This window comes from Pseudopodoces humilis, chromosome 17, assembly GCF_049639895.1.
Source record: "Pseudopodoces humilis isolate 2021_Gansu_Grassland_sample_001 chromosome 17, ASM4963989v1, whole genome shotgun sequence".
NCBI classification, from domain to species: Eukaryota; Metazoa; Chordata; class Aves; order Passeriformes; family Paridae; genus Pseudopodoces; species Pseudopodoces humilis.
Genome location: NC_142216.1, coordinates 15,400,295 through 15,425,730, shown reverse-complemented (window position 1 = coordinate 15,425,730; position 25,436 = coordinate 15,400,295). Strand labels below are relative to the sequence as shown.

Sequence of the window (25,436 nt, the reverse complement as noted above, 5' to 3'; positions counted from 1 at the left end):
CCCGTTCCGTTCCCTCTGTCCCGTTCCATTCCCTGTCCCGTTCCGTTCCCTCTGTCCCGTTCCGGTCCCGCCTGGCCCCGCCGGTCCCGCGGAGCTCGGCCCGGCACCGCCCCCGTGTGGCCGTTGTGGGCAGCGCCCCGGCCCGGTCCCCGCCGCTCTCCAGCGCCTTCCAGAGGCTCCCGGGACTCGGAGCCGGGAGTTTCCAGGTGCTGCTGTCACCCCAAAGGTACACGGGTGCTCTCACACTCTGGACCGGCCCTTCGGTGCCCACAAGTTCCCACCCCACTTCCTTCCTCCCACCACGGCGGGTGACCAGGAATCCACTCCTGATTCCTGACAGCTGCCAGGGAGGTGACAATGGCAGGGAAGGTGACAGTAATCATTCCCAGGGCTGGGACTTCTGGGACCCAGGCCACACACCTGAGCTTACGGCTGCAGAAGAAGGCTCCTGAGGACAGGGCACTGCAAGGGACTCTCATCAACCCCAAACACATGAGCTTGCCCCAGACCAGAACCCCGAACTGCAGTGCTGAGCCCAGAGTGGAGCTGTACGGAGCCCCCGGGCTGCACAATGAACAGACAGCGAGTGCAGTGCCCTTTGCAAACAGGGCAAGATCCCTGGGTGCTCTCAGGCAGTGCCTCACAGAGCCAGTGTGCGGCAGGACACCAGGGTGGGCTTTGCTCCCAAGGCTGGGGGAGCAGCAGGGTGGGACACACCCCCACAGAACCAGCAGTGAATTCTCCCCACTTTTCTGCACACGAGAGCTTTTTATCCCTTTTCTGGCCAGGCATGCCATGGAACAGCTTCAGCTCTAAATCCTCAGCACTAAATTAATCCGTGGCTTTTCTCTTCTTACTCATTAATTTACCTCTCGCAAGCCTCTGCTCTGCAGCATGGGATGATGGATCACAGCTTGGGACCAGCCCTGCCCCAGGAGCTGTTGGTGCACACACACAGCAGCTCAGCCTGTGCTTCTCCCAGCTCTGCTGTCCCAGGAGCTGCTGGAGAGGGCCCTGGTTCCAGAAGGGAAAAAAAATAAGGATGAAAACCTGACCGTGCTGCCCATTGTGGGATGAGGGGCTCGGAGGTGCCATACCAAGGACTCCTCCCTACAGAGTCAGTGCCCACAGACAGCACCAGAGGGGATTCCCACCCTGCAGACAGATTCACTGAAACAGACGGAACCTAGTGAAGAAAATCAACTGTTGGCTTTAATTATTGCGTACGTCTTCGTCTCTAGGGCTAGGAAAATCTCAACTGGTAAATATACATTTCATCAGAATGCCTTTGGCTGAAATACACCATTAGCACATTCTTCAAAGTTACAACAAAAGTCTTAGAAATGTTAAAAAGGGCTATTTTTTTTCCTTTACTAAAATAAAGGAGTGCACCCCCCACCCCGACAAGGCGCTAGGACGGACAGACGGGAACTCTTGGCTGTGCAAAGCAGAGCGTTGATTACAGTAACAGAAAGAAGTCGGGACAGGAGTGGGGAGCCTGCATAGCACACGGTGAGCGGTGTCAGGTCAGCATGTCCCAGAGGCAGCAGCAGCAGAGCGCGGTCCAGCACGCCGTCAGGCAGGCGCTCTCGCCCGTGTCGTCCCTCCGCCGCTCCTCCACGACGTACACTGCGGGCACAGAGGGGCTGGTGAGGCACAGAACGGCTGGCACCACACACACTTGTCAGGGGACAAGAACCAGCTGTGGCCCTGCCCCCAGGTTAGCTTTCCAGGAGGTGCCAGCTTCCCCAGCTGCAAGCACATCTGCAGCCTGTCCGTTCAGACTGGCACTGCTCAGCCCCCTGGAATGAGGAGCTGCTCTCCAACACCGCTCCAGCCCTACCACACACACAGAACTGCCTCCTTCCCCAGGATGACAGCACAGGGACTAGTCCTGCCAGGGACCGGTCCTTGGCCCAGCTCTGTGCCCCTCCTGCACGTGAGGGGACTCCCAGCTCTGTCAGGCACAGGCTAGGAGGTGGCAGTGCAGTGACACCTCACTCGCCAAGGGGCAGCTGTCCAAATGCTCCAGGTATCGCCCCATGGACAGAAACCATCTGCCCAGAGGCTTCTGGCAGTCTGCTGGGATTTACTGCTTGAGCACACAGGAGGGAGCCCCAGGTTTGGATGGAGCTCTCCAGGCAGAGCCTCCTTGAGGCCAGTGTGCTGCTTGCTCCCTGTGCCAGCTCCCGAGGCCCATTAGGACAGAGGAGCAGTTTATCTCTGGTTCCTCCTCGCTGAGCCCAGGCTGTCACATCCAGAACTGCAACAGTCTGAGGGCAGGAAGGGGACTGTCCTTCCTGACAGGTCTGATTGTTGTGATCTGTGTGGAGAACGTGCCCCTCCACCCAGGAGTCCAACCCAGGCAGGCAGCCAGTGCTGAACACAAGGTGCTGGGCAGGCAGAAGCCTGGGCAGGACACAGCTCATGGCATCGGCCTGGCCTTCCCAGGGGTTTGCTTTGTGCCCAGGAAACCGTTCCCCAGTCACTACTTCAGCTCTGCAGAGCGATGGGCAGAGGATGATGTGGTCCAGCTTACATGATGCTAAAACCCTAAGAGCACCAAGCGAGGCAGAGAGAGGGAGTCCAGTACCCCCACATGTCTGTGCCTGGGGACAGCCTGTGCCTGAGCCTCAGGCAGCCTCCCTCTCATCAAGGGGAATAAAGGAGAGGCATCCTCTGCCCAGGCAGAGCCCAGCTGCAGGGGAGCCCCTGCACAACACTGCTGTCCCACTCCCTCTGACCATTCAGTCACAGCGCCTCAGCCCTTGCTCCAGGAATGGCAGGATGGAGGCACCCTTCTCCCTTCAGCCCCAGGAGGAGGTGGCAGCGCTGTGAGGGGCTGTGCTGGAGCAGAAGAGGTGCAGAGCCCAGGCTGGCAGGACCTGATGGAAACCTGGCTGCACGATCTCCTGCCCACAGCCCAGGGCACCCAGCCCCTGCCACACCCACAAGGAGCTCGGTCCATGACTTGTGAGCCTGGCACCCCGGCTACCTCTTTCATCTCCCCGAAAGGGTGGATCACAGACCCATCCCATGCTGGCCCGAGGGGAACAGGTCACACGGCAGACAGGACTTTGGTCAGGGCCCTCCCTCCTCCCTGCCCTCAGCCTCAAACCTGCACTCAAAGCCACGCCTGGAAGACTCGCAAAGAGAACACGGAGGCTTGTGAGCCCTGACCTTACACAGCAGCGTGTCAGCAGCTCTGCCCACTGCCTGTTCTCCATGGAGAGGTGACCCAGGGGCTCGGTCTGGGCTTTATTTTCCTGGTAGATCCAGGAGCTCTAAACAAGCAGCTCTTTGGTGCGTTTGTTTGCTCTAAGAAGGTCCTGTTACAATCCGTGGAGGCAAAGCACACACCAAATGCTCTCAGTCCTGTGTAAGATGGTGACATCCCTGTGCTGGAGCCCTGGCACAGCCCTGGCATCCAACCAGCTGTTGGATTGCTGTTCAGGCTGTCCCACCTCTGAGCCATGGGGAGCTGGATTGCTGCTACCAGAGCATTGCCATAACCAAAACTGAGGGCCCCAGAGCCCTGAGACAGCCAGACCCACAGCAGAAGGAGCCTGCTCTTTACCAGCTACAATCAGCTGTCCAGGACTGCAAGAAGTGTTTGCCTGAAGTATTTATGATTAATCCATTAGAAGTTTTAAGCTACAGCCAAGTGTCAGGGACATGTCGACAAAGCCTGTTCAAGGCATGTACAAAGTGCTGTTATGAAACACTTGCTGAAATATTAAACAAAATGGCTTTCCCAAGCTTGGGCTGGTGCAGAGGGAGCCGGGCATTCTCCCCACGGCTGCTCAGCTGACTCGTGTTGGATGCTGCCCCTCCACACTGTGGGTGACAGTGTCCATGGGCATCACCCTGTCTCTGCCAGCCCCCTGGTACTGCTGTGGTTGTGCTGGAAGGAGCTGCCCAGGCTCGGGGCTCACAGGCACAGCTGCCCACTAACAGCTGGGGACAGGACCAGGACAGGGCAAGGGACAGCAGCCATGACAAGGCTAAGACTCACTGTGGGTTTGGGGTGAGCCTTCCTGTTAGAAGCAGAACTCATGTTTGTTCCCTCACTTCTGCTAAAAGCTGGAAGCCATTTAAACCAGCAGCACATTGTGGCAAAAGCACCTTTCTGCACCTCTGAAAAAAAGCTGTGGTACTTTAACAAACCCACTCACCTTCCAAGTTCAGGGAATGCCCCAAAGACAACACCTGCAATACACATTTGAGAAGTTGCTGCCTTCCACTGCAGAGCTCCTCTCCAAGGAGAGCAATTCTCAAGGGCAGCTCTGCCTCTGCCAGCAACACTGCTGCAATCCGAGTGTGCACACCATCAGCACTGGAAACTTTCACACTCAGAGAGCATCTGGGCAATGCTCTGAAGAGAGACAGCCACCTGTCCTCACAGTTTGTGAAGCTTTCTTTGAAGCCACATCAATGTTTCAGGAGTTGCATCTTTGTTGCTGTGACCACACAAATTGTCACAGAGGTTTTAACCATAGATATACAGCATTAATGCTGAACAGCTTTTCTGATCTGGGTGTGGGGCTTGCAGAGGACAGGAGAGGAGCAGGACAGGTGAAGGGTGGTCAGCTGTTCAGTTCTACCAAGGCACACAAGCTGGGTGAACTGCTCCCAGCTCAGCCTCTCACCAACCTGGAGACACCCTACACCAATTCTGCTCATTTTGGACACCTGACCATTGGCTTCAGGGCACCAACAGAGTGACACAAGTACCCAAGGACATTGAGAGCACGAGGCAGAAGCTTCACCCACTCCTCCCAGCCCATGCAGTAGTGCTGTGCAAATGCAGTGTCAACCCCCCATATCCAAACCTCCTGAAAAAAATTCATTGGGAAGTCTTGCACAGCCCATTACTGATGGCAAATCCCCCCACAGCTTCCCAACCAACTGCAACCAGCAGGACTGCATCGACAGACATCAGGTTTTCTACTGGGATACCTTTGCCAACAAAACCCAATCCAAAATGTCTGTGAGATTCCTCAGTGCCTGAGTGCCTCCAAGCTAAAGCTACCTAGTTTTCTATGGTGAGGCTTATTGGGAATCTCATCAGCTGCTTTGTGCTCCTCTTTTGGCCAAGGTTGGGCACTCCATCCACCTCCTACAGCACAAAGGGTCCTCATTACTATGAACAGAAGCCTGGTGGTCCCAAAAAGAAGAGAAACATGGGTGATTTCTCCTGGAGGCACTAGAAGGCATTCAGTTCTAGGATCCAGTTTTGACGGTTTCATTGCTTTTCCTGAAACAGGATGGGAGAAGGTATAAACTGAGAGACCCTCCCACCTCCTAATCAGCCTTAAAGAGCGTAGAGCACAATGAATCATGCTTACCCTGGAAATTGTATCACTCCCTGTAATCACACAGCAGTGGCCTGCACAAACCAGTGCAAATAACTCACACTTTGTTTTTAAAACAAATACTACAATACCTTCTTATTTCATGTACAGTCTACTTTATCTTGAGCATATACATTTTGCTTCTTCTCATACCTAATTGATATGTTAATCATTAGCTCCATGAGGGAATGGAATGAGCTTGTACTTTTCACCTGGTTTGGCATAAACTAAAATCGTGACCTTAGACTGCAATGCCCCTTATTGCAGTGCTTTACTGGGTCTACAAGGATTGCAGTACAAGGGCACTGGTGCCAGAATCAGTCCATCCTCTCCCAGGATCCTGACACAGACATCACTGTCAAGGTACCAGCTTACCTACATGGGGGTAGTGACGGTGCCTGAGAGCCCCTGAGCTCCTCACGCTCTCCCAGGAGTCCTGCTGCACATCACAGGGGCCAGGCCCTTGCCTGGGTATCTCAGGAATGACAGGAATGACATCCAGGCACAGAGAAGCCAGCAAGAGCCAGGCTCAGTGCCTGGAGAGCAGAAGGTGGAGAGCACAGCCCAGCACCCACCACCCTCTTAAGGTGCCACTTCAGTTTTTTAAGTCAAATCCCACTGCCCTAAAGTTTACTCTCCTTTATCTCACCTGTGTGCCAGCACAGACCCCTCACCTGCACTCCTGGCTATGAGGCAAGGCCTGGGGCACATGAGAGGAAGCAGCAGTAAGTAATATACCAATCACTGCTCCTGCAGTCCCAAAAATCCTTCCTGTGGTATCAGAATGGCTGTTTGCCATGGGAACAGCTGGTCAGAGCAGGAGCATTAAGTAATACCAGAGTCTCATCTGGGAGGGAGAGCACAGCAGAGAAAGGACCCATAAGCCTCTTCCCACTTGTCAATTAAGTGGGTTTTATCACAATCCACTTCTGCAGCAAGAGCTTTGTTCTCTTCAGCGAGCAAGAAGTCTTGCTCACCACCACTTAGAATGATTTTGTGCTGTCTGCAGCAGATTGCTAAGTCAGGTCAGCCTCTGCATCTGCTTTTTACCTTCAAACCATTCTCACCCAGGTCCTTGGAAAGCTTTTCTGTTCAGGATGGAGGACAGAGAAGGGAAAGCAAGCACAAGTGCATCCAAGGGATGCAGAAGCAACAGGAAATCAGATGTCCTTGAGCCCCTCTTGAAGGTGCACACTCTGGTGCAGACCCAGAGCTACAGGAGGAAGAACCACCTCGCTGTGACCTCCAGACATCCCCTTCTCCTGAAATAAAGCCTTCACAGGCAGCAAGTGCAGAAGAGATTGCAGGACTGGGGAACAGGGACTAAACTTTCCTATGAGCTGCCACCAAAGCTGCTCTCTGAATGAGGCCTCCAGGGCATAGCCTGGGCACAGATGAGATCTAACTCCCTTGGCAAGGAAGGCATTTAATTGTTCTTTCTCCTCTCTGGGGGTATTTGCTCATGCCTAACAGCTTCATGCCTGTTATTCCTCAGCCCCCTGACTCCTTCCTGCCCAGAGGCTTTCACTGTGTGCACAGTCTCTACTGACACCACACTCAGAGTTCAGGAAATACCTCAGAACACTCCTGAAACAGATACCAGAACTAGAGGGAAATTCAATAGCCCACTTCCAAGCAAAAAAATCTTCCAAAGCTGAAAAATGCTCAGAACAAGTTTCACAACTCCCAGCTCCAAACACAAATGGCTACTGCCAGAGCCACCTGAGCAGAAACCAAGCGTCACGGAATGAAAATACCACAGAGTACATGTAGTTCCACCTGCAAATCCCCTCTGCCACCAGTCACTGCTAACCCAGCCCAGATTTTAGCCTGGGCTCAAGCAAAACAACTGATCTACAACTACTCACACAGGTATCAGACCTGCCCTCTTCCACAACCACATGCCTGGGTTCAGCAGGTTCGGAAAATTCCTGCCTTTCTGTTCCCATAAGACTGAGCAGCTCTGACACTCACCCTAGAGAGCTGTTTCAGCTTTCAGGAAGCTGAACAGGCCAATATTTCAGGGAAATCACTGTGCAGGCAAGCCAAGTGAGCACTTTCCAGAGCCAATGCTGCACTGGGAAAAGCTGTTCCCCTCTAACACACCAACCTGGGTGCTAAGCACGGGTTAGGGCTCAGCAGGAACCGCGCAGAAGATTTTCTCGCAGCTGAGCTCAGGGCTGGAAAAGATATTGTTTCCTCACCTGAACACAGAGGGATGGGATTAAGAGATCCTTTAGATAATGGAAGTGATACTAATCAGCATTTATGGTGTATCAGTGTACCTGGGAAGGATTCAACCTCTCTAAAAGGCACAAGCATTCCTTACAGGAGTCAGCACACCTTCTGTAGTGCACTCAGGTCTCAGCAGGATGTCAGCAGGCATCAGCCATCTCTCCAAAGCACATAAACCCCAGCACATAGGTTAGAAAGTATACAGGAGACACAAGAAACAAACTTTCCCGCAGCTCAAATGTATTTCAGGGCTTCAGACCCTACAGCCCGTTTCTAGACTACAGCAGATGAGAGACATCTCCCAAAACTACACATTTTGAGAACCTACTCTAACATCTTTTAAATCAGTAAAATCTTAATTTACTGTTACAACAAGATGTTTTTAACCTACTCAGCTGCAGGGCTAAGAACACACAGTCCTCAACCTGTGTCTGTGCTTACACTGAAAATTTAGCATCAGACCTAGAGTTAAACAAGACCTGGCTTGGAGGGATTTACACAGCACAAACTTCATCTTACAAGGATCTTGCAAAGAGTGACTGACAGGAGGAGGGACAAAGCCCAGTTTAAAGCAAAGGGAACGTGCCCAGTGAGATCCTCCTTGTGCAGCCCCACAGGCTCAAGCAGCACAGGGCTGGGAAAAGGCTGTGCACTGTTTGCTCTCCACACAGCCTGGTGCCCAGCTGACATGGACTGGAACAGCAGCCTCGTTAAAATCAGCCCACACTGGAGCCAGCCTTGGCTTCCTGAGACTGGTTTGTTTGAAGCGTGTTTTCAGATACTGGACCTGAATTGGGAATCATTTTCTTTGCATTGGGTTTATATTAGATTATTCCCTCTTTGGGGGTGAAAAGCAGTGAAGGTGAGGTGAGACAGCGGCCCCAGGACTGCACTGTTTTCCAGCCAACAGTGCCTGCTGTTTGTGCAGCCAGGGACAGAGGGAGGGATGATACAGCAGTCCTGGAGGAGAGAATGCTGGGGTTTAAAGCATGCTAAAGAATGAGAAGCAGATAAGAGGACAACTGCCAAGATTTTTTATTTTTTTCTTTGGCAGGACTCCAGCATCTGGAGTTGCAGCTCCTGAAGGTACAGGAACAGTTAAACTAAATGCTCTGACAGACTACTTAGAAAGGGTCAACAGAGAAAAAGCCTGTCCTCCAAATTAACTCCTGCTGGGAAAGGCTCAGCTTCACATGGCGTGGGAAGCAAGGGGGTAACCATTGAAAGGCTCTGGAGAGCCTCACCAGAATGATTCCAATCCCCCCCTTTCCACACAGAGACAGGTAAAGAGGGAAAACCGTCCACCCCTGCAGCAGCAGGCAGTGCCTGTATCTAGGTGACCTGTTTATTCTGCAGCTGGACAAACATTAGGAGGCAGACAGCATCACTGTGGCTATTACTCTTATCGCAGCCGGCTTTGCTACAAGTAATCAACTTTCAGAAATAAGATTTCCACCCTGTGTGTACAATGGCTCAGATGCAATACTGAGCTCTGCTTGCCTTCAGTGCCTGCTGACAGAGCCTGGTTCCCTTTGGCACAGCATGGAATAGCCTCATCCATTACGTTGGCACGTATCAACAGGGAGGGAGGGGGTAGAAATTAAACTGGTCAAATTGCTAGCATCAGCTTCTGCTTTTAAAATTAGTGTGTCACTTTGCACTTTGGCTCATTCCACTTCTTTTTAAAGCATACTGTTACCAGCTGCTTTACATTTCACCTCTAATTTACATAGACAAGAAAGTACCAGCTGACCAGTCAGCAGTTACTGTGGTTTCCTTATGCCAGCTGACAACAAAAAATGAAAATAATGGTGGGGAAATGAGGTATCTTCGGGAATGAGGTATTTTCTTCCTCTTACAGCAAGCCCCTGCTGTAAAGAACCTGCTCCCTACACTATGCTGCACACAGGAACCACATTCCTAAAGCTGTGTGTTTCCCAGCTTTGTTCTGGTGCAGGCAAGTTCTCCCTGGCCACACCAAGCACTGTGTGGCACACCTACCCCGTTCCAGAACTCATACCCACATGGGCTTTGTGTGGACAGACACAGAGTCAGCCCTCAGCCTTTGCAGCAGGAAAACTGCAGGCAGGGACCAGGACATCAGCTCCCAGAGCTCAGAAGCTGAATTAGACACCCAAAATGTCCCTCAGGCTCAGCATATACATTACCATCTCTAAAGGCAAAGGACAAGTTGTTTATCTCTAATGAGCAACAGCCAAGTCAGTTGCCAGCCCTAGAAAAATGTGAGAGGTGGGGTTTCTCTGCAGATTTTGGTATCAGTAACCTGGTCAAGCCTAAAAGCCATTCATCCAAAAAACAAAACCATAAGGGCTTCTGTGCCACCTCAGCAAGTCACCAGTGAGTGTCCAGCTTGCTGCTCCTTCACGTGGAGAAAAAACATGCTTTGAAGTGTTTCACACCCTGAGGTAGCTGGGGTGACTCTGAGGGGTGCAAGCTTGTGCTCCATCCCCTCTGGGAGAAGGAACACTGGGATCAGCTGCAGTCTCCCTGTCCCACAGTGCCCTATGGGGGTGGCCACATGGCAGTCATATGGCCACCACCACTAAGTCTTAACACATAACCACAAGCTGATTTCTGCACCCCAGACATCCTCGTGGCTGGCTAATCCTGCACACAGTCCAGAGGGGAACACATGTGTTCTCCTTGTGCAGAGCTGTTCTGGAGTGCAGCTTCCTCCAAAAAGCCTTTAGGTTTGCCCCCTATTCAATGGTATATTTAAAGGGTGGCAACACCCCTTTCTCACCTATTTGTTACAGAGTCACTGCTCACTGAACAGCACAAATTTTCTGTTTCCTACCCTTAGCAGTACTCAGGTTAAGATCTGTTACATCTCAGATGCAGCTTTAATACAGAGAGTGAGACCTGAGGTTTTTCTGCTTCTCCAAGGGCCAGCTGGACAGGTTGTGTCCATTGCTACTCCTGACAGGCTACAAATTAAGATGAAAAAACACTATTACCATAAAATGCTACTTTACCATCAGACTCTGAGAGCTCAACAGTAATTATTTCCATCATTCAAGACCAAAATATGATATATAATTACCTCCACACATTAGCATTAACACATCGGCTATGACCTACGGCTTAAGAAGCTGCTCTGCAGTTTGCCCATACAGTAAAATAATGTAAAGCATGGAATTTAAAGTATATCAAATTTCCTAGTTTTCACTGTGGACACACATTTGTTCAGAAATAACCAATGTACTACTTGGAGGAGCTTAAGCCATTAGATTAAGCAAAGTCACGTAGGAGATCAAAACATCCACTCTGAAAGGAAAGCATCCACACAGTAGCTCTTCCCAGATAATTGTTTGGGAACACCACAGGAACTGACAAGCCACATGAAATCACACTAGACCAGCTAGGCTGACTGCAATGCCTTGATTAAATTTAGATGTCAATGTTTTATATTAGAAGTTCAGCCACACCAAGAGAAACATAGCACTAGAGTAACAGATTTATAAAAAATTAGCTTTTTTAGAGATATCCACTCTAAACTAGACACTCCTGGGGTTCACATACAAAGCCCCTTTGAAAGCTCTTTTACAGTGTCAGAGGACAAAGATCAGGTTCCAGTTTCACAGACTGGCCAAAAAGGAGCAAGGCAGGGAGGGGGGAATGGGTGTTTAACAGAAGGAGAATGAAGAAAAAGAATGCTTTTGCAAACAAATGCAAAATTATAGCCCTGACTTCACTTTTCAGACATTAATAAATCTGTTTAAAATAAATGTGTGCCATCCAGAGGGACCTGTACAGGCTGAAGAAGTGCAGGCAGGTGAACCTTGTGAAGTTCAGCTGGGCCAAGCAGAAGCTCCTGTACCTGGGTAGGGGCAATCCCAAGGACAAACACAGGCTGGGTGGAGAATGGATGGAAAGCAACCCTGGGGAGGACTTGGAGGCAGTTTTAGATGGATATTGGGAAGAAATTCTTCCTTCTGACGGTGGGGAGGCCCTGGAACAGGGTGGCAGAGAAGCCGTGGCTGCCCCATCTCTGGAAGTGTTCAAGGCCAGGCTGGATGGGGCTTGGAGAAAACTGGGATAGTGGAATGTGTCCCTGCCCATGGCTGGGGGTTTGGAACAGGCTGATCTTTAAGTTCCTTCCAACTCAAACCGTTCTGTAATTCTGTCTCTTTTTTACATCTACTTCTGCAAAAGCAAAGCAAATTAGAGGCTCCCAAGGTGGGTTCAGAGACCACCTGTAGCTGCAGGAAGGCAGTTTGAGGACAAGACTTACCAGAAGATTTTTGATTTATGGGTTAGAGTGCTGCTTCTGCAGAGCTGAAGTTGTTTTGTTAAACTTAGGCTCAACAAAATCAAACCTCCTGCAGAACAAGCCTGGGCTCTCTGTCAAAGACACTCAAACACTTTGCTGCTTGACCCCTCCAATTTCCCAGCCTATTCTTTGTACTGGTCCTCAGGTTTGTGAGCAGAGCAGAGGACATTCAGTGTCATCAGTTCCCTGATGCAGTTTGATATGAGACCCTTCAAGCTTCCAAGGCAGCAGAATTGTCTTAAAGCCAGACTGTCCAAAGCCACAGCCCCTGTCTCCCTTCAGCCTCTGCCAGCACATCCCATTCTGTGGCTGTAGCAAAAAAGCAACACTGGCACCAATCAAAGATGTTCAGCATGGGAGACAAGGAGTTTTCCCCTGCCCAGTACTAAGATACATCTCTTAGCCACCCCAAATCTCAGGGAAAACCCTGATTACACTGAGTCCATGTGGTGGAAAGCATCACCATGCTGCTGCCTCCTCCTCCTCGGCAGGGTTCTCACTCTGTTACAGAGGAAGTTGAACCCATGATTTGCCCTCAGTTCAGGTTCTTATTCACTCACACCAATTGTTCACTGCTTAAATTTGGGCCCTCCTGACAGACCCACACCAGACTGTTCAAACCCACTGAATAGTCCCACCTCTCTCAGCTTCTCCTCGTAGAAAGAAGGAGAAGCTCTTGTCCTTTAATCATCTCCTCTGCCTCTGCTCTGACAATCTGAGCCTGCAGCAAACCCCAGGAGAGCTGTGGGTGCCAGGGCACACCAGTGTGCCATATTGTGGGGATGTGGCACACAGATGGACCAGCCAGCTGCCAGAGGGAAGGTGCACCATCCTCCCTCCCTTCCCAGAAACCTGGGTTTTTCCACAGAATGGTAACTTCAAAAAAACCCCAAAATGCCCAGGAATGAGTTGATCACTTGGACACTGATGGGCTCAAGAAAATCGAGGCCCATTAATTCAGTATGAATTGTACATTTGAATATTATAACCTTTAATTGTGCGGCCTTTGGCTGAAAATTATCAACCAAGAGACAGGTGGAATGAGAATTGTGGCAAATCTGAAGCCTGTGCAACAACCTCAGCATAAGGATTCCCTTGAGGAATCAGCACTAAGGATGCTCAGCAGTATTCTCTAACAACCAGAGAGAGAACTGTGAGAGACACTATGGCAAAATAAAGCACGAAAACAAGCTGCAAACAAAATCAGCACTTCAAACAAGTCTCCACCTCCTCCAAGGCCATCAGAACACATTACTTCAAGGTCAGTGTGTACTCATGTGAGGCAAACAAGTGGCCCTGACATGGTGCAGCAGCTGCTCAGCCATACCTGTGTTTTTGGGCCCATCTGCGTACACCGGTCCTGGCGGTGGTGGAGGTGCATTCTGCCATCCATACTGGGGATATCCTTGGTAGCCTGGCTGGCCTGGCTGGTAGGGCCCGGGGGGATAGCCGGGGTAGGGGCCGGGAGGAGCCCCTGGCTGCTGTGCATAGGGGGGGTACGGGGCAGTCGGGCCCGGGCCGGGGTACGGTGGAGGATTATCGTAGCTCATGTGGGATGCAGAATCTGTCCTGAAAAAGAGGGAAACAAACAGGACATCTGGTTTGCTTTTGTCTGCTCATCCATGACCATATGAGTTCCATTTCAGACTGTTCTCCAGAGGGCCCTATGTTGTGTTGAGACTTCAAAACGCCTAGTCAAGCAGCAAATTTATTTTTAACCCTATCACAGGGGCAGGGATGAAGTCCAAGTGATTTCCCTCAGTGACAAAAGTTAGCTGAGTAGGGGTAACATGCTGCTTTCCAGTCATGCATCAGCTACTCACCCTAAGTCTTGCAACAGCAAAGCAAAATCCTCTGCTTCCTCTCACGATTCACTTTTAAGAGAGATTTAGAAGCAATTACTTCATTATTTCTGTCAATATCAGAAAGGAAAATTATGGAAAAATGCAGTCTGCAGCAGGCATATTTAATAGCTTTGACAGGACCAGGAGTGAACACAAATGTCCATTACACTTCTGCTAATTGTTAAAGCCTCCAGACCAGCACTCTGGAGCAAAGCTGTATGTGAATAATTTCCTAATGACACTGTACCCCAGCACGTTGTGAAGTCTTCCAGTCATACACAACTGAATCATTAAGCAGCCACAAGGAATCAGGGCCTTGGGCTCAGCCTCATTCAAAAAGCAACATTAAAGACCTTAGAGAGCTGATGCTCATAAAACCCATGTCATGTATTACTCATGGCACAGCCATCGGAAGACAAGACTGTCACAATACTGCAATTTTAATGAACCTCTAGGCAGCATGACTAAGCAAACCATTTCTTACGTTAGGCTTCTGGAGCTTCTCCCTATCTGAGAAACAGAAGTGTATATTAATATCCTACACATTCAGGAATCTTCCTGCCTGAAGCAGCTGTACCCTGCTATTTCCTTCCCCTATTAAAGGGTGCAGACAGGTCACCAGCTCCCCTTTGCTACACTGCTCCTCCCACATGCCACAGGGACAAATACCACAGCATCATTTGCCTCTGCCAGGCTCGCTGCTGCTGGTTTGTAGTGGGAGAGGCTGGTCAGCAGGATCCCCTCTGGATGGCACTGGGATGGGCACTGGGCTGGGCAGCAGAACCCCTTGGCACATCCAGCAAGCTCTGCCTGACGCAGCCCTGAGAATTTCACCTTTGCACTGTGCCCAGCGCCACGTGTGGGCACAGGCCAGTGGCCCAGCCCCTGGGCTATGTTTAGCTGCTGCAGTCCCTGGCAGTGTGCAGCCAGCTGTTTGTTTACAGCCTGCTGCTCCTCAGAGCCCCTCCCCGAGGAAGGATCCCAAGGCTCTCGCTTGTTTACGCGTTGCTCCTGCCCGAAGGTTGCCAGCACCACGATGCCAAGTGGCACCGCAGGGCTCTGCCACGCACAGAGCCCGGCTGATCCCACACAATGCCTGGGATCCAGGGGCTGCTCCAAGGGGACACTGAGATGCCCTTGAGACTCACAGGATGAAGCTGTCGCTCACCTGAATTCATCCTACTTCTCTTCTTGGTGTGCCAGGCAGAGTCACAGAATCACAAACACTCTGAGTTGGACAAGGATCATCCAGTTCAACCCCTGGCTCTGGACAGACACCCCAACAATCCCACCCTGTGCCTGGGAGTGGTATCCAAACTCTCCTGGAGCTCTGACAGCCTTGGGGCTGTGACAATTCCCTGGGGAGCCTGGGCAGTGCCCAGAACCCTCTGGGGGCAGAACCTTTCCCTGAGATCCAACCTGACCCTACCCTGACACAGCTCCAGCCCTTCCCTGGGTGCTGTCACTGGTCACCAGAGTGAAGACATCAATGTCTGTCCCTTCTCATCCCCTCACAAAGAAGTTGCCCCAGCTAACTCCTAAGGCATTTCTGTACCCTGCAGATGATATTTCTAATGGCTTTGTCAAGAATTTTAACTGCTTAACCAATGCCAGGGATTACAGGAATTTTATTTATGGTTTGTTTTTTTTTCCCCCCACTGCTAGGCCAGCCAGACCACTTAACTGCTCATTTTAAAACTGACAAGCACAACATACACTTAACTCAAGGCTCTTTAACCACTGCACTGCAAATGCAATGCCCCTACCAAGTCTCCAGCAAGGAAATTCTTCCTTCAGGGAGGCAGAGAAAGGCAGGCAGCAAGCCCTAGAACTCACTTCAATGAAATCAATTAGAGAACTGGGACACACCAGACCACTAATGCTCACCTAACCCAGAAAATCATCCCAAAATAACATCCAATATCAAGTTTCCAGGGAAAAACAAGGCCAGAGCAAGCATGTGTGTGTGTATACCCACAGACCACTGCGTGTGGCAGAGTAACCATTTCGTGTCCAGACATGGCCCAGGCAACCCTGTGAACCCCCTGGATTGCTCAGCCTCCCTGACCCAATGCTGAGCTGCTGTGCCTGCTCCTGGCACGAGGGGATCCAGGGCACTGCTGTCTGCCTTGGGGAAAACTGCCTCCTGCCCCATCAGGAGGTCACCCTCCTGAATTTAGGAATGCCCCAAACCAAGGAGGTGGCATGTGGAAATTCCCTGTTCCAAATCAAAGAGCCCCAGACCGTTGTCTGCTCCTTGGGCAGGGGACAACTTCTCCATCCATGTTCCCCTTCTCTGCTCAAGGGTGTAATTTTGCACCCTAGGTACAAATATATACACACAGAGAAAATATACACACAGAGAAGGCTTTCAAAGGCAGCAAACAACAGATCATGTTTTGTTTATAAACCTTAAGAACCCCCTGGGCTTAGCTTGCTTTGATGAGCTCTGTCCAGCTCCAGCAGACTCATCTGGATTACTTCAGTTTTTCAAAGTATTCCTGCCCAAGAGGATGATCAACTCAGCCCACCCTTTCCAGGGAAGGTCAGTCTTCCCTGCCATCCCTTCATATGCATCAATTAATTTATCTACATTAATATCTTTAATATTTTAGTGCTGAAGTAAGGTTTAACAGATGCTGTGATTCTTCAGCTGGCTGTGAACTCAAATTCAGTCAGTAGATAACAAACTCAGCCATCCCACTGCTCCCCTACCATGGGGACTCATGCTGGGACCCATCCTTCTCCATCAGGACTGGCCATTCAGTCATTCAGTCCCTTTGGTAGCCAAGCAGGGAGCCTGCCTGGCCTCTGTGCAAGCACCCAGCATGAGAACATGCCAGAATCCCTTTGGAGCCCATGGAACCACACAGGTAACAAAGCAGAAAGGGCTGAGATGGGGATCAGCTGTACCTGTTAAAGCTCAGAAACTCCTGAAAGAGTGTGGTAAGAAGAAAGCCTGGTTAAAACCAAAAAATCTGGACATCAGCTCTTCTGCAGAAATGTCTGTGAAACAGAAGGAGTTAAAAATCCAGTGGCTTGAGCAAACAGGGAAGTGGCAGCATAGGGAACAAGAAAGAACCACTAGTGCTCTTTGTTTGCCAGCTCCATGTCAAAAGAGTTTCTGAAGAGAAGGAAGGTTTGGAGTGGAGGCAGTAACTGAGATTCCATCTGCTGATATGGGAGAGGTACTGAGGGGAAGACTGGCCAGAGCCTACTGACAGCTGTACAGAGACAGCAGAACAGAACAGAACAGAAGAAAAAATGGATATTAAGAAGAGCATATTCTACAATTGAGGGTAAAGTAACACAACTGAGATTAGGCAAGAGATAAAAGAGATGTCCAGCATGAACACTTCCAGCAGCCACTGGGGATTTGTCTGTGATGAGGAAGCACCTGAAGAATTCATCAGGGCATTCAGCATCCAGGTGGTAGTTGTGGGACTTAAGTTTTCAGAAAGAATCTTTCCTTATCCCCCACTGCCAGCCATTGCTACACACACGCACACCCCTTCTTGCCCTTTTTGAGCTGTGTGACAACACTGAGACTTCTTTCAGTCTCATGACCTTATACATGATTTTACACACTTCCTAGCCCTATTTACTCACATGGGTATGTGTTTGCATGGCTGGACTTTGAATCATGGAGCAGATACTTTTCTGAGACATACCTGAGCTCTTAGTCAAACGTATCACCGAACTTTGCTGCGGGTTCTCACCCCAACCAGTAATTCTGTGTGAGCTGCAACCAGGATCAACCCCTGTGAGGTTGCATCAGAACCAGTATCTGTGGCTTTCCTAGTCAGCACCTCTCAGAGGCAAAGCTCTAGAGAAAGAAGCCAACCACCAGTAAACCCCTTTGCTTGCCATGGCACTGCAGAAGGTCCAGCAGGAAGAGCCACCACAGGCTCTTGGTCCCTGCACAGTCTCAGAAAGATATTTCCTTGCAAACAAAGAGATTTCCTTGACTGTCACTAAGCATTTTCCCTGTCTCTGCTGCTTAACAACAGAGAAATTGCTAATCCATCTGAAGAGAATGGCAAAGCACGTTCCTATTCCTCCTCCCCACTGAATCAGTACTTTTGCTAAGGGGCAAATTCATTAGTACATCATTGTTTCCTTAAGTTATATTCAAAGTCCTGTGTTCCACACTGCTGAGGAAACATTATTTCCCCTACCCCAACAGCAGGGTTAAATTTTTAAACAAGCTGCTTATCATACTTATCAGCCCAGAAGGCTGCACTGCTGCTCAAAGGGTCTGCAAAGCAGAAGCCACTGAAGTACGGTGTCGTATAGAAAATGCACATGGCATTTTCATGTGTGTACATTTCATGTGTGTACATGACACAGATGTGCATGTACACACAGAGGTACCAACAGGCGAAAAACACCATCCTATGGGAGAATATCAGTTCTTCTACAGCTGTAACCTGGCTCTGGCTAAAGGTTACAGGTTTAAACCTGGCTTAGCAAAAGGTGCAAGTACAGAACTATAATGCTTTGCATTCACTACACACATATATATATTTAGCTTGTCCATTTTGGCAACCAATTCTTAGAGAAACAAATTTCACCATTAGGCTTTGAAAAAACTTCTGATTGCACCACACTTACTGCCTTGTACAAGGCCAGCAAAGCAAGGCAGCTGCTATAGAACTAGTCAGTCACTGCTCCTGATCTTTCTCTTCCAGCACACTCATGAATTTATTATCTTTTTCTTTCTTCAGGCATCTCTCCTGAGCTGAAGACTGTCTGCTTCAACAGAGCCTGCAACATTCCTTGATTATTCTTTGCAGCCATTGCTGTGCCTTTTAGTGTTCCCATTTGTCTCAGAAGAAGCAGGCAGACTCTCTTTGCACAGTGCCACAGCTGCCTTCTGCTTCCCACCCCTTTCCCAGCCCATTCCCAGGGCAGCTCTTGCCATCCATCAAGCTAAAAACAGAGCTCAAGTTGCACTGTACGTAATTGCAACTGCAAGATCCTTCCAAGTGGGAATAGCTCCTGTAGAGCCTGTCACTGCGCACGTACAGCTCAGCACACTGCTCATCCAAGTGACAGCACACAGTCTCTTCCACAAGTCTCTGAAAACAGCCTCACTTCCAACCTGGGAAAGTCTCACCATCCACAAGTTGCCACCTTAAAACTAGGAAAAAAGGAACAGGAAGCCTAATTTAGATGGCTGCTGGCTATGTCACTCCACAAGTGCAGCCCTGTGGCACAGCCTGGGGGCCTGGACAGGGAGAATATTTGGTCAGAAGGTGACATGATGCATGAAAACAACCAAGAATGAAGAGAATAAGGGAAAGCATGATGGAAGAATGCTTTTCTGTTAGCAAAAGGGGTGCCCAAACAAAGACTCCTCAGAGCCTGCCAAGATGACCCAGTTTCACCCTTTTCCCTCCTCCAAAGGGCCACGTACAAGGCTGGTACTCCCAAACATTTCTTGAGGTCAGACTAATTACAGCTACTGTAATTATTGCCCAAATGACTGGAGAGCAGTAGGAATCTGCTTCTACCTGTTGGCACATTGTTACCTTGGCAAAATGGAGGAAAGCACACATAAAACCATCTGTATTTTTACACAGTAGGTGTTCACAGCTACTAATCCACCTGCAAAGAAATACCAATCCCTATGGACAGCTGCCTGCAAGTCAGACCCTTCAAATGCAATCTCCAGTGCAAGCAAATCTATTAAATAAAGAACTGTGCATGTTGGGTGAGAGACAATCTAACCAGGGTGCTGAAACAGGGTGAAACACCTTTTCTTGCATGGGGAACAGCGCAAGAAACAGCCCTATGAAAACAAATAGAGGGATTAGTGAATTAAACAAACAAACAAACCAAAGAAAATCAGCAGCCTGGAACACAGGAAAAAAAAAAACAACATAATGACCCAAAAGCAATTAGATTTCTGGAATTTAAAGGCGAGAAGTTGCTTGTTTTTAGGACAGCAGAACAATCATTGCACCTTGTGCTGATGTAGTCAGGAGGAATCACGGTTTGGGTATGCAGGTATTGATTCAGTCTTTGCAGAGATGAAGATGGAGGGCACGGTGAGAGGCCAGACTCTGAGAAGGACAACTGGGGCACCCTGATGTAACCCACCCCTTCCAATGCCTGCAGCGCTAGGGAGCAGTTTTCCAATACAGAGCTCTAATGGAAAGTACATTTAACATCAACAATCCAACTCCTGGCAACCAGCCTAGCATTTAAATTACATTTCATATGAACAGTATCCAAATGAAAAAGAGCACAAGTGGCTTTTAAATGGCACTGGCTCTGTGTTTCCCTCTTACCGGCTTATTTGTCAGCTCCATTTAGTGATTGTATGAAAGGTACGTTAAGGATAAATTGTAAGAGATTCCATTCTTGCTCAGTTTGCTTCCAGGAAAAGCTTCCTCCCTGGTTTGCCCTCCCACTTCATCAGGTAGCTCCTAGAATAACAGCTGAGGGGGAACAAGAGCTGCCCACCCCCTCCTTTTCTGACAAAAGCTGTTTGAAACTACTTTAATTTCCAAAATGCAGGTCTAGGTAAAAGCAAAAAGCCCAGCTTTGTGCTGTAAATGGAAAAGCTAAAACCCACTCTCTGTTCAAGTTCATTTCCTTAAGAGGTGTCCTGGACTCCAGCACACTCACAGTCCTTGGGAAGAGGGGTATTTCCTCATGTTTAGTTGAGTGGCTGCCAGACACCTCCTGCACAAAACAACTGCTGCTGCTCGTGTGGCTGAAGCCATCAGGTCAGGCACTGGTCTGGATGAACAAGCATTTAACCTTCCTGAGCCAGGTATTCCCTCCTCCTGGTATCCTCCAAGCCCTCCAGAGATGTTAAGTGTGCCCATGTATGAAAATGGAAAGTGCAACTAATGTTTGAGGCTGAGACTGGTGTCTCTACAAAGCGCCCCAGCTCCCCAGTCCCATCTGCCTTCTTGGCAAAACCATTATGGATATGCACATTTCCAGGTGATTTTGGTTGCAGAAACCAGGATTTGATCAGCTCTAAAGGGATGTCATGCTGACAGTTTTTGCTTCACAGGTAACATCTCTTGTGGAGCTTCACAGTCACAGATCTCCAGAGAACTCTCACCAATGCAACCTCATTCCCACACAGGATTGTGTGCCAGGATTTAACCTCTTCAGACAAATTTCAATGTCTCGTTATTAGCAACACATAAACCTCTTCAGAAACACTACCCATCATTTACTGCCTGCCCACTGTCTACATACATGTTCTGGCAGAAGGGAAGTACGAGCTGACATCGTTCCTACAATAAAAGCATTAGTGGAAAAAAAAAATTCAAATACAATGCCCTACTACTGTTATTACATGAACTGCAACCTTATGGGGGAAAATTGTCCAGTTTGCCAGACATCTGATGAAAGGTTTTAGAAATCCTTTAGATGAAATGTACTTTAACACTAGGAACTAATAATTACAAAGATGGAAAGCATCACTTCACAGCCCCTCAGTGGTGTCAGCCATGGTACTTGTTGCTGACACACCAGATGAGACTGCCCAGGTACAGCAGTGCCTGTGGCAAAACACACCAAAAAGCAAAATCCTTTACACAGAAATAATTTCAGAGAGAAGCATCAACATCTTGATCTCAGGTTTTGAATGCTTTTGCATGCACTGCTCTTCTTCAAGTCTTTTTATAATGTGTTGCCTTAGATAATTCCAGAAATACATGACTATAGTTTGCTGTTAAAGTGGTGTACCGACTCTTTTAAGGTGCAACAAATACCAAACCAACAAAAAACTGAATGAAAACATCTGATTCTCAGGTAAAACTAGGCCTGCAAATAACAGCTAAAGCAAGCAGCTTTGTTGGTGTAACCGAGAAGAGAACGTGAAACAAACAATACGACTGGCAAGGAAATTAGTAAGCACAGATAATACATTTGTATGTTATTCAGATGGTGTTCCGGCAGCTTTCCAGCCATGGAACAGCAGCAGTCTTTCAGAACAACTTCCCCAGCTCTAAAACACTGGTGGATTAAGTGGAAGACACTACCCAGAGCACAGTGATTTTCTGGCAGCACACAGGCAGCAGCACACAGCTTCCAAAGCACGGTTATGTTGCAGTGTGCAGACAGAAATACTGGCATTTTCTACAGCTGAGATCTCATTACTAAGAAAGAGATTTCCATGATAGGCTGGAAGATGGAATGAGGCTGAGATTTCTCCGCCCCCTCCATGTTTTCTCACTTTTTCTGCTTTTCCATAGCTTTCATATGGCTCTAACATGATGCTTTACTTTGCTTGTAGGGCATACTGCAAGAATCCTCTTTAATTCTGCTTGTCGCTGGCCACTCCCAGATTCTCCCAGTGGTCACCAAACCAAGAAAGCCTTTGCCCTACCCTCACAGGGGCTGAAAAACTTCCACACATCAGTGGATTGCCCTCAATAGCTGGTAAGACCAAATAATACCTGAAGAAGACGTTATAATCCTAGTGTGGAAATCTCTCTCTCTGATATTTAAGTGACAGAAACAGCAGCTTTTGTTCAGCAGTGGTGGTGCCTGGCATAAGGAATAGGACAGACCAGATGCTTCCAAGGAGGTCCATTCCTCAGAACCCCCTGCAATCCCAACCAGCTGTGGGCAGGCACTGGAGCAGGGCACTGCTCCCTCCCAGGACAGCGTGGTGATGGCCCTTCCACACAAGGGGATCCCAGCTGGGAAGAGAACCCAGGATACAGCTGTGAGGGTAGCCCAGCGTCCACCTGGCACTCAGCAGGGGTGTGAGGCCAAGCCCTTCACCCCAAATCCTGGGGAAGGCAGCTTCTCCCAGGCTGGGCTGAGCAGGCTCGGAGGCTCCCAGGCTCCTGCAGGGAGCCAAGAGCTGCCGGCAGGACGCCAGGCCTGGCAATAGTGACCGTCTGCTTGAATGACTCGGGCTCCTTCCTATCTTTCCCTATTCCCAGAAATGACGGTGCTATTTTCTACTCATTGAGCCATTGGGTTTGAGGTCAGCAGCAGGAAGTTGAGAAAGGCAGGATATGCAACCCAGAGAGTAGAAAATATCAATACTGATAGCAGGGAATGAGTAAATCTGCTCATTCAAGGCACCAGCTCCCACTACAAGTTTTCAGGGACCCCTGAAGCTTATCAGGTCCAGCTGTGCCACAGAGAGATCACAAACAGCGGACAGGAGAAATGCAGACCTGTTTCTTGAAAATCCAGAGTTACACAAGCTTGCTCAGCTGTCTTAGGGAAAAAAACCCAAAAAATCAGGTAACATTCATCTGATCCTGCACAGAACTAGCCTGAGAACAGGCAGCTCCTCTGTTTATGGTACACAAAGCCCTCCAGGTACTTCTCTGTCATCCCAGTGCAATGCTATGAGCAGGAACATCTCTACTTACACTCACTGAACACCTCCGGTTTTCTGAGCAGCAAACTACTGCCAATTTGAAATGTATCATGGACACAGGGCAGTGGAACAGCAGAGCTCTCTGCTCTGACTGACCAGGACACTGCCTTGCAGGGGCTACTCAGCACACACAGAGCCCCCACCCATGTCAGAGCCACTCCTTCACAGTCTCCTCTTCGACCTCTGCTGCAAGGACACCCACCAGCCTCTGCAGATTATCAGTTACAGCTCTCACACCATTCTGGGAATGACAAATCAGTATTTAACAAAGATGGCCTTTATAGCACATGAATAAGAGGCAGAGTGTAGCAGACTTTGTGCTGCAGAAGTTCCTGCGCTTGGTTAAATCACTATTCTGCGCAATAGAAGACTATTATCTAACATGCACATTAATCCCTGACTGCCCCCAAAAAGCACTGAAATACTATCAGAAAAAATTTATAAAGTCTCAGTGTTTTCAGCCTCCTCCTCAGTCTACCTGATACAGTAATAATATTATTATCATCAACAAAAATTTCTAGGAAGAGTCATTATTTAAGCAACTGATGAGAAATACCCCATTGCTAGCACAGCAGCACTTCCCACACCTTGTATCCTCTCACTGTATTTACACAGCACAAGGAGAAGGCAGCAGCTCAGCACAGTCATTATAACTCACCCACACTCACTACCTTACCCAGGCTTACCCTATTTACAATCAGGTTGTTCACACAGATCTCGTAGTACAGGCATCAAAAGCAAAAAGCACCTCTTTTTTTCCTTTCAGATAAAGCTAAACACGAACCTGGGATGAGCGGGACAGATCTTGGCACTGGCCTGACAGAGAGGGGCTGCGCCCACTGCCATCAGAGAGGGTGGCAGATCCATGCGGCAGAGGACAGGAGACAAGTCCTCTCCTTCCCTCATTCTCCTATTTCACCGTGACATTTAATTATCCAAATGAGGTGTCCTCAGCTAAAGGAACAAGAAACGTAAATCCAGAACAACCATAATGGCTTTTAAACACACGATGCAGCACTATTATTTTTACTCCGGCTGCTGCCATACCTCTGGCTCTGCACTACATTAGCCTCAGCACCAGCACCGACCGTGCCCACCTGCTCTGGGTGCCCGCACAGCCCCGGCCGGGCAGCACCGCGTCCCCGGGGCCCCGGCCCCGCTCCGCCGCTCCCCGGGAGCTGTTCGGGGCACCCTTCCTTCAAAATCCGCATGGCCAGGCAGGGCTGGGGGACGCTCCTGGGGGGTTCACTGGGCCCCTCCTGCCCCGAGCCCTCCGGAACGCTGTCCCCAGGGCGGTCACCCACGGCGGGCTCCCAGGGACGGGACGGGTCCGGCCTTTCACCCCGGGGAGCCTCCCTCCTCATCCTCCTCATCCTCGTCCTCATCAGCCCTGCGGGGCTCCGCGCCCGGCCCCGCTCTCCCCCCACCCGCCGTAGCTCCCACCCTCCCGGAGCGGAGCGGAGCGGAGCCGAGCCGAGCCGGACCGGACCGAGCCCGGCCCAGGCCGCCCGGCCCCTCACGGAGCCCCGGTACCTGCGCCCTACGCGTCTCGCGCCGCCGCCGCACCTGCTGCGCACCCCGCGGGACGGTGACGTCACGGGAGACACAGACCACGCCCCCTCCGAGCGGGGCGGATACGTCACTGCCCGGGCCCCGCCCAGGGGCGTGGCCACACCAGGGGCGTGGCTGGAGGGAACGAGCAGGGCGGCCCCGGGGCCCGTCCCGGCTGTTGCCCCTGTTCCTGTCCCTGTGCCAGCTACTGCTCCTGCCCTAGCTATTTCCCCTGTCCCTGTGCTAGCTACTGCTCCTGTCCCTGTCATTGCCCCTGTCCCAGCTATTGCCTCTGTCCCCGTCTCAGCTCCTGCCCCTCTCTGTGCCAGCTACTGCTCTTTTCTCTGTCCCTATCCCAGGTATTGCCCCTGCCCCCGTCCTTATCCCAGCTACTCCTCTTGTCTCTGTCCCTGTTCCATTCCTGTCCCATTCCTGTCCCAGCTATTGCCCCTGTCTTTGTCCCTGTCCTAGCTACTGCTCTTGTCTCTGTCCCTGCCAGTCCCTGCCCCAGCTATAGCCCCTCTCCCAGTCATTGTCGCTGTCATTGTCCCTGTCCCCGCTGTTGCCCCGGCCGGTAGCGGGGTTCAGAGGAGCCTGATGCAGCTGGAAGGACCCGCGAGACTCCGGCCGTGCAGTGCCATGGGGAGGGGAGGGGAGGAGAGGGGAGGGGAGGGGAGGGGGTCCCGGCAGCGCAGGACTGGCCAGGGGTTAAGCCAAGGAAGGCCGGCGGGCTCAGGCTCAGCCTGCTCGGGACAGGGGCCAGCAGCAGTGGGACCCGGAGAGTC

The 25,436-nt window shown here is 50.2% G+C and overlaps 1 protein-coding gene across 2 annotated transcripts; it reads right to left on the bottom strand.

The window, feature by feature from the left end:
* Positions 1-1,190: 1,190 nt before the first annotated feature.
* Positions 1,191-24,935, bottom strand: CYSTM1 (cysteine rich transmembrane module containing 1). 2 transcript variants are annotated; one of them, XM_005523450.3, is made up of 3 exons: positions 24,634-24,935; positions 13,211-13,452; positions 1,191-1,629 (listed from the first exon to the last, which is right to left on the bottom strand). In XM_005523450.3, exons 1-3 carry the CDS (start codon positions 24,918-24,920, stop codon positions 1,523-1,525), a joined length of 636 nt encoding a protein of 211 aa, XP_005523507.2. In that variant the 5' UTR covers positions 24,921-24,935; the 3' UTR covers positions 1,191-1,522. The 2 variants fall into 2 exon arrangements, with proteins under 2 accessions (XP_005523507.2, XP_014108691.2); XM_014253216.2 differs by having other exon boundaries at positions 24,667-24,935.
* Between the last annotated feature and the right edge of the window lie 501 nt (positions 24,936-25,436).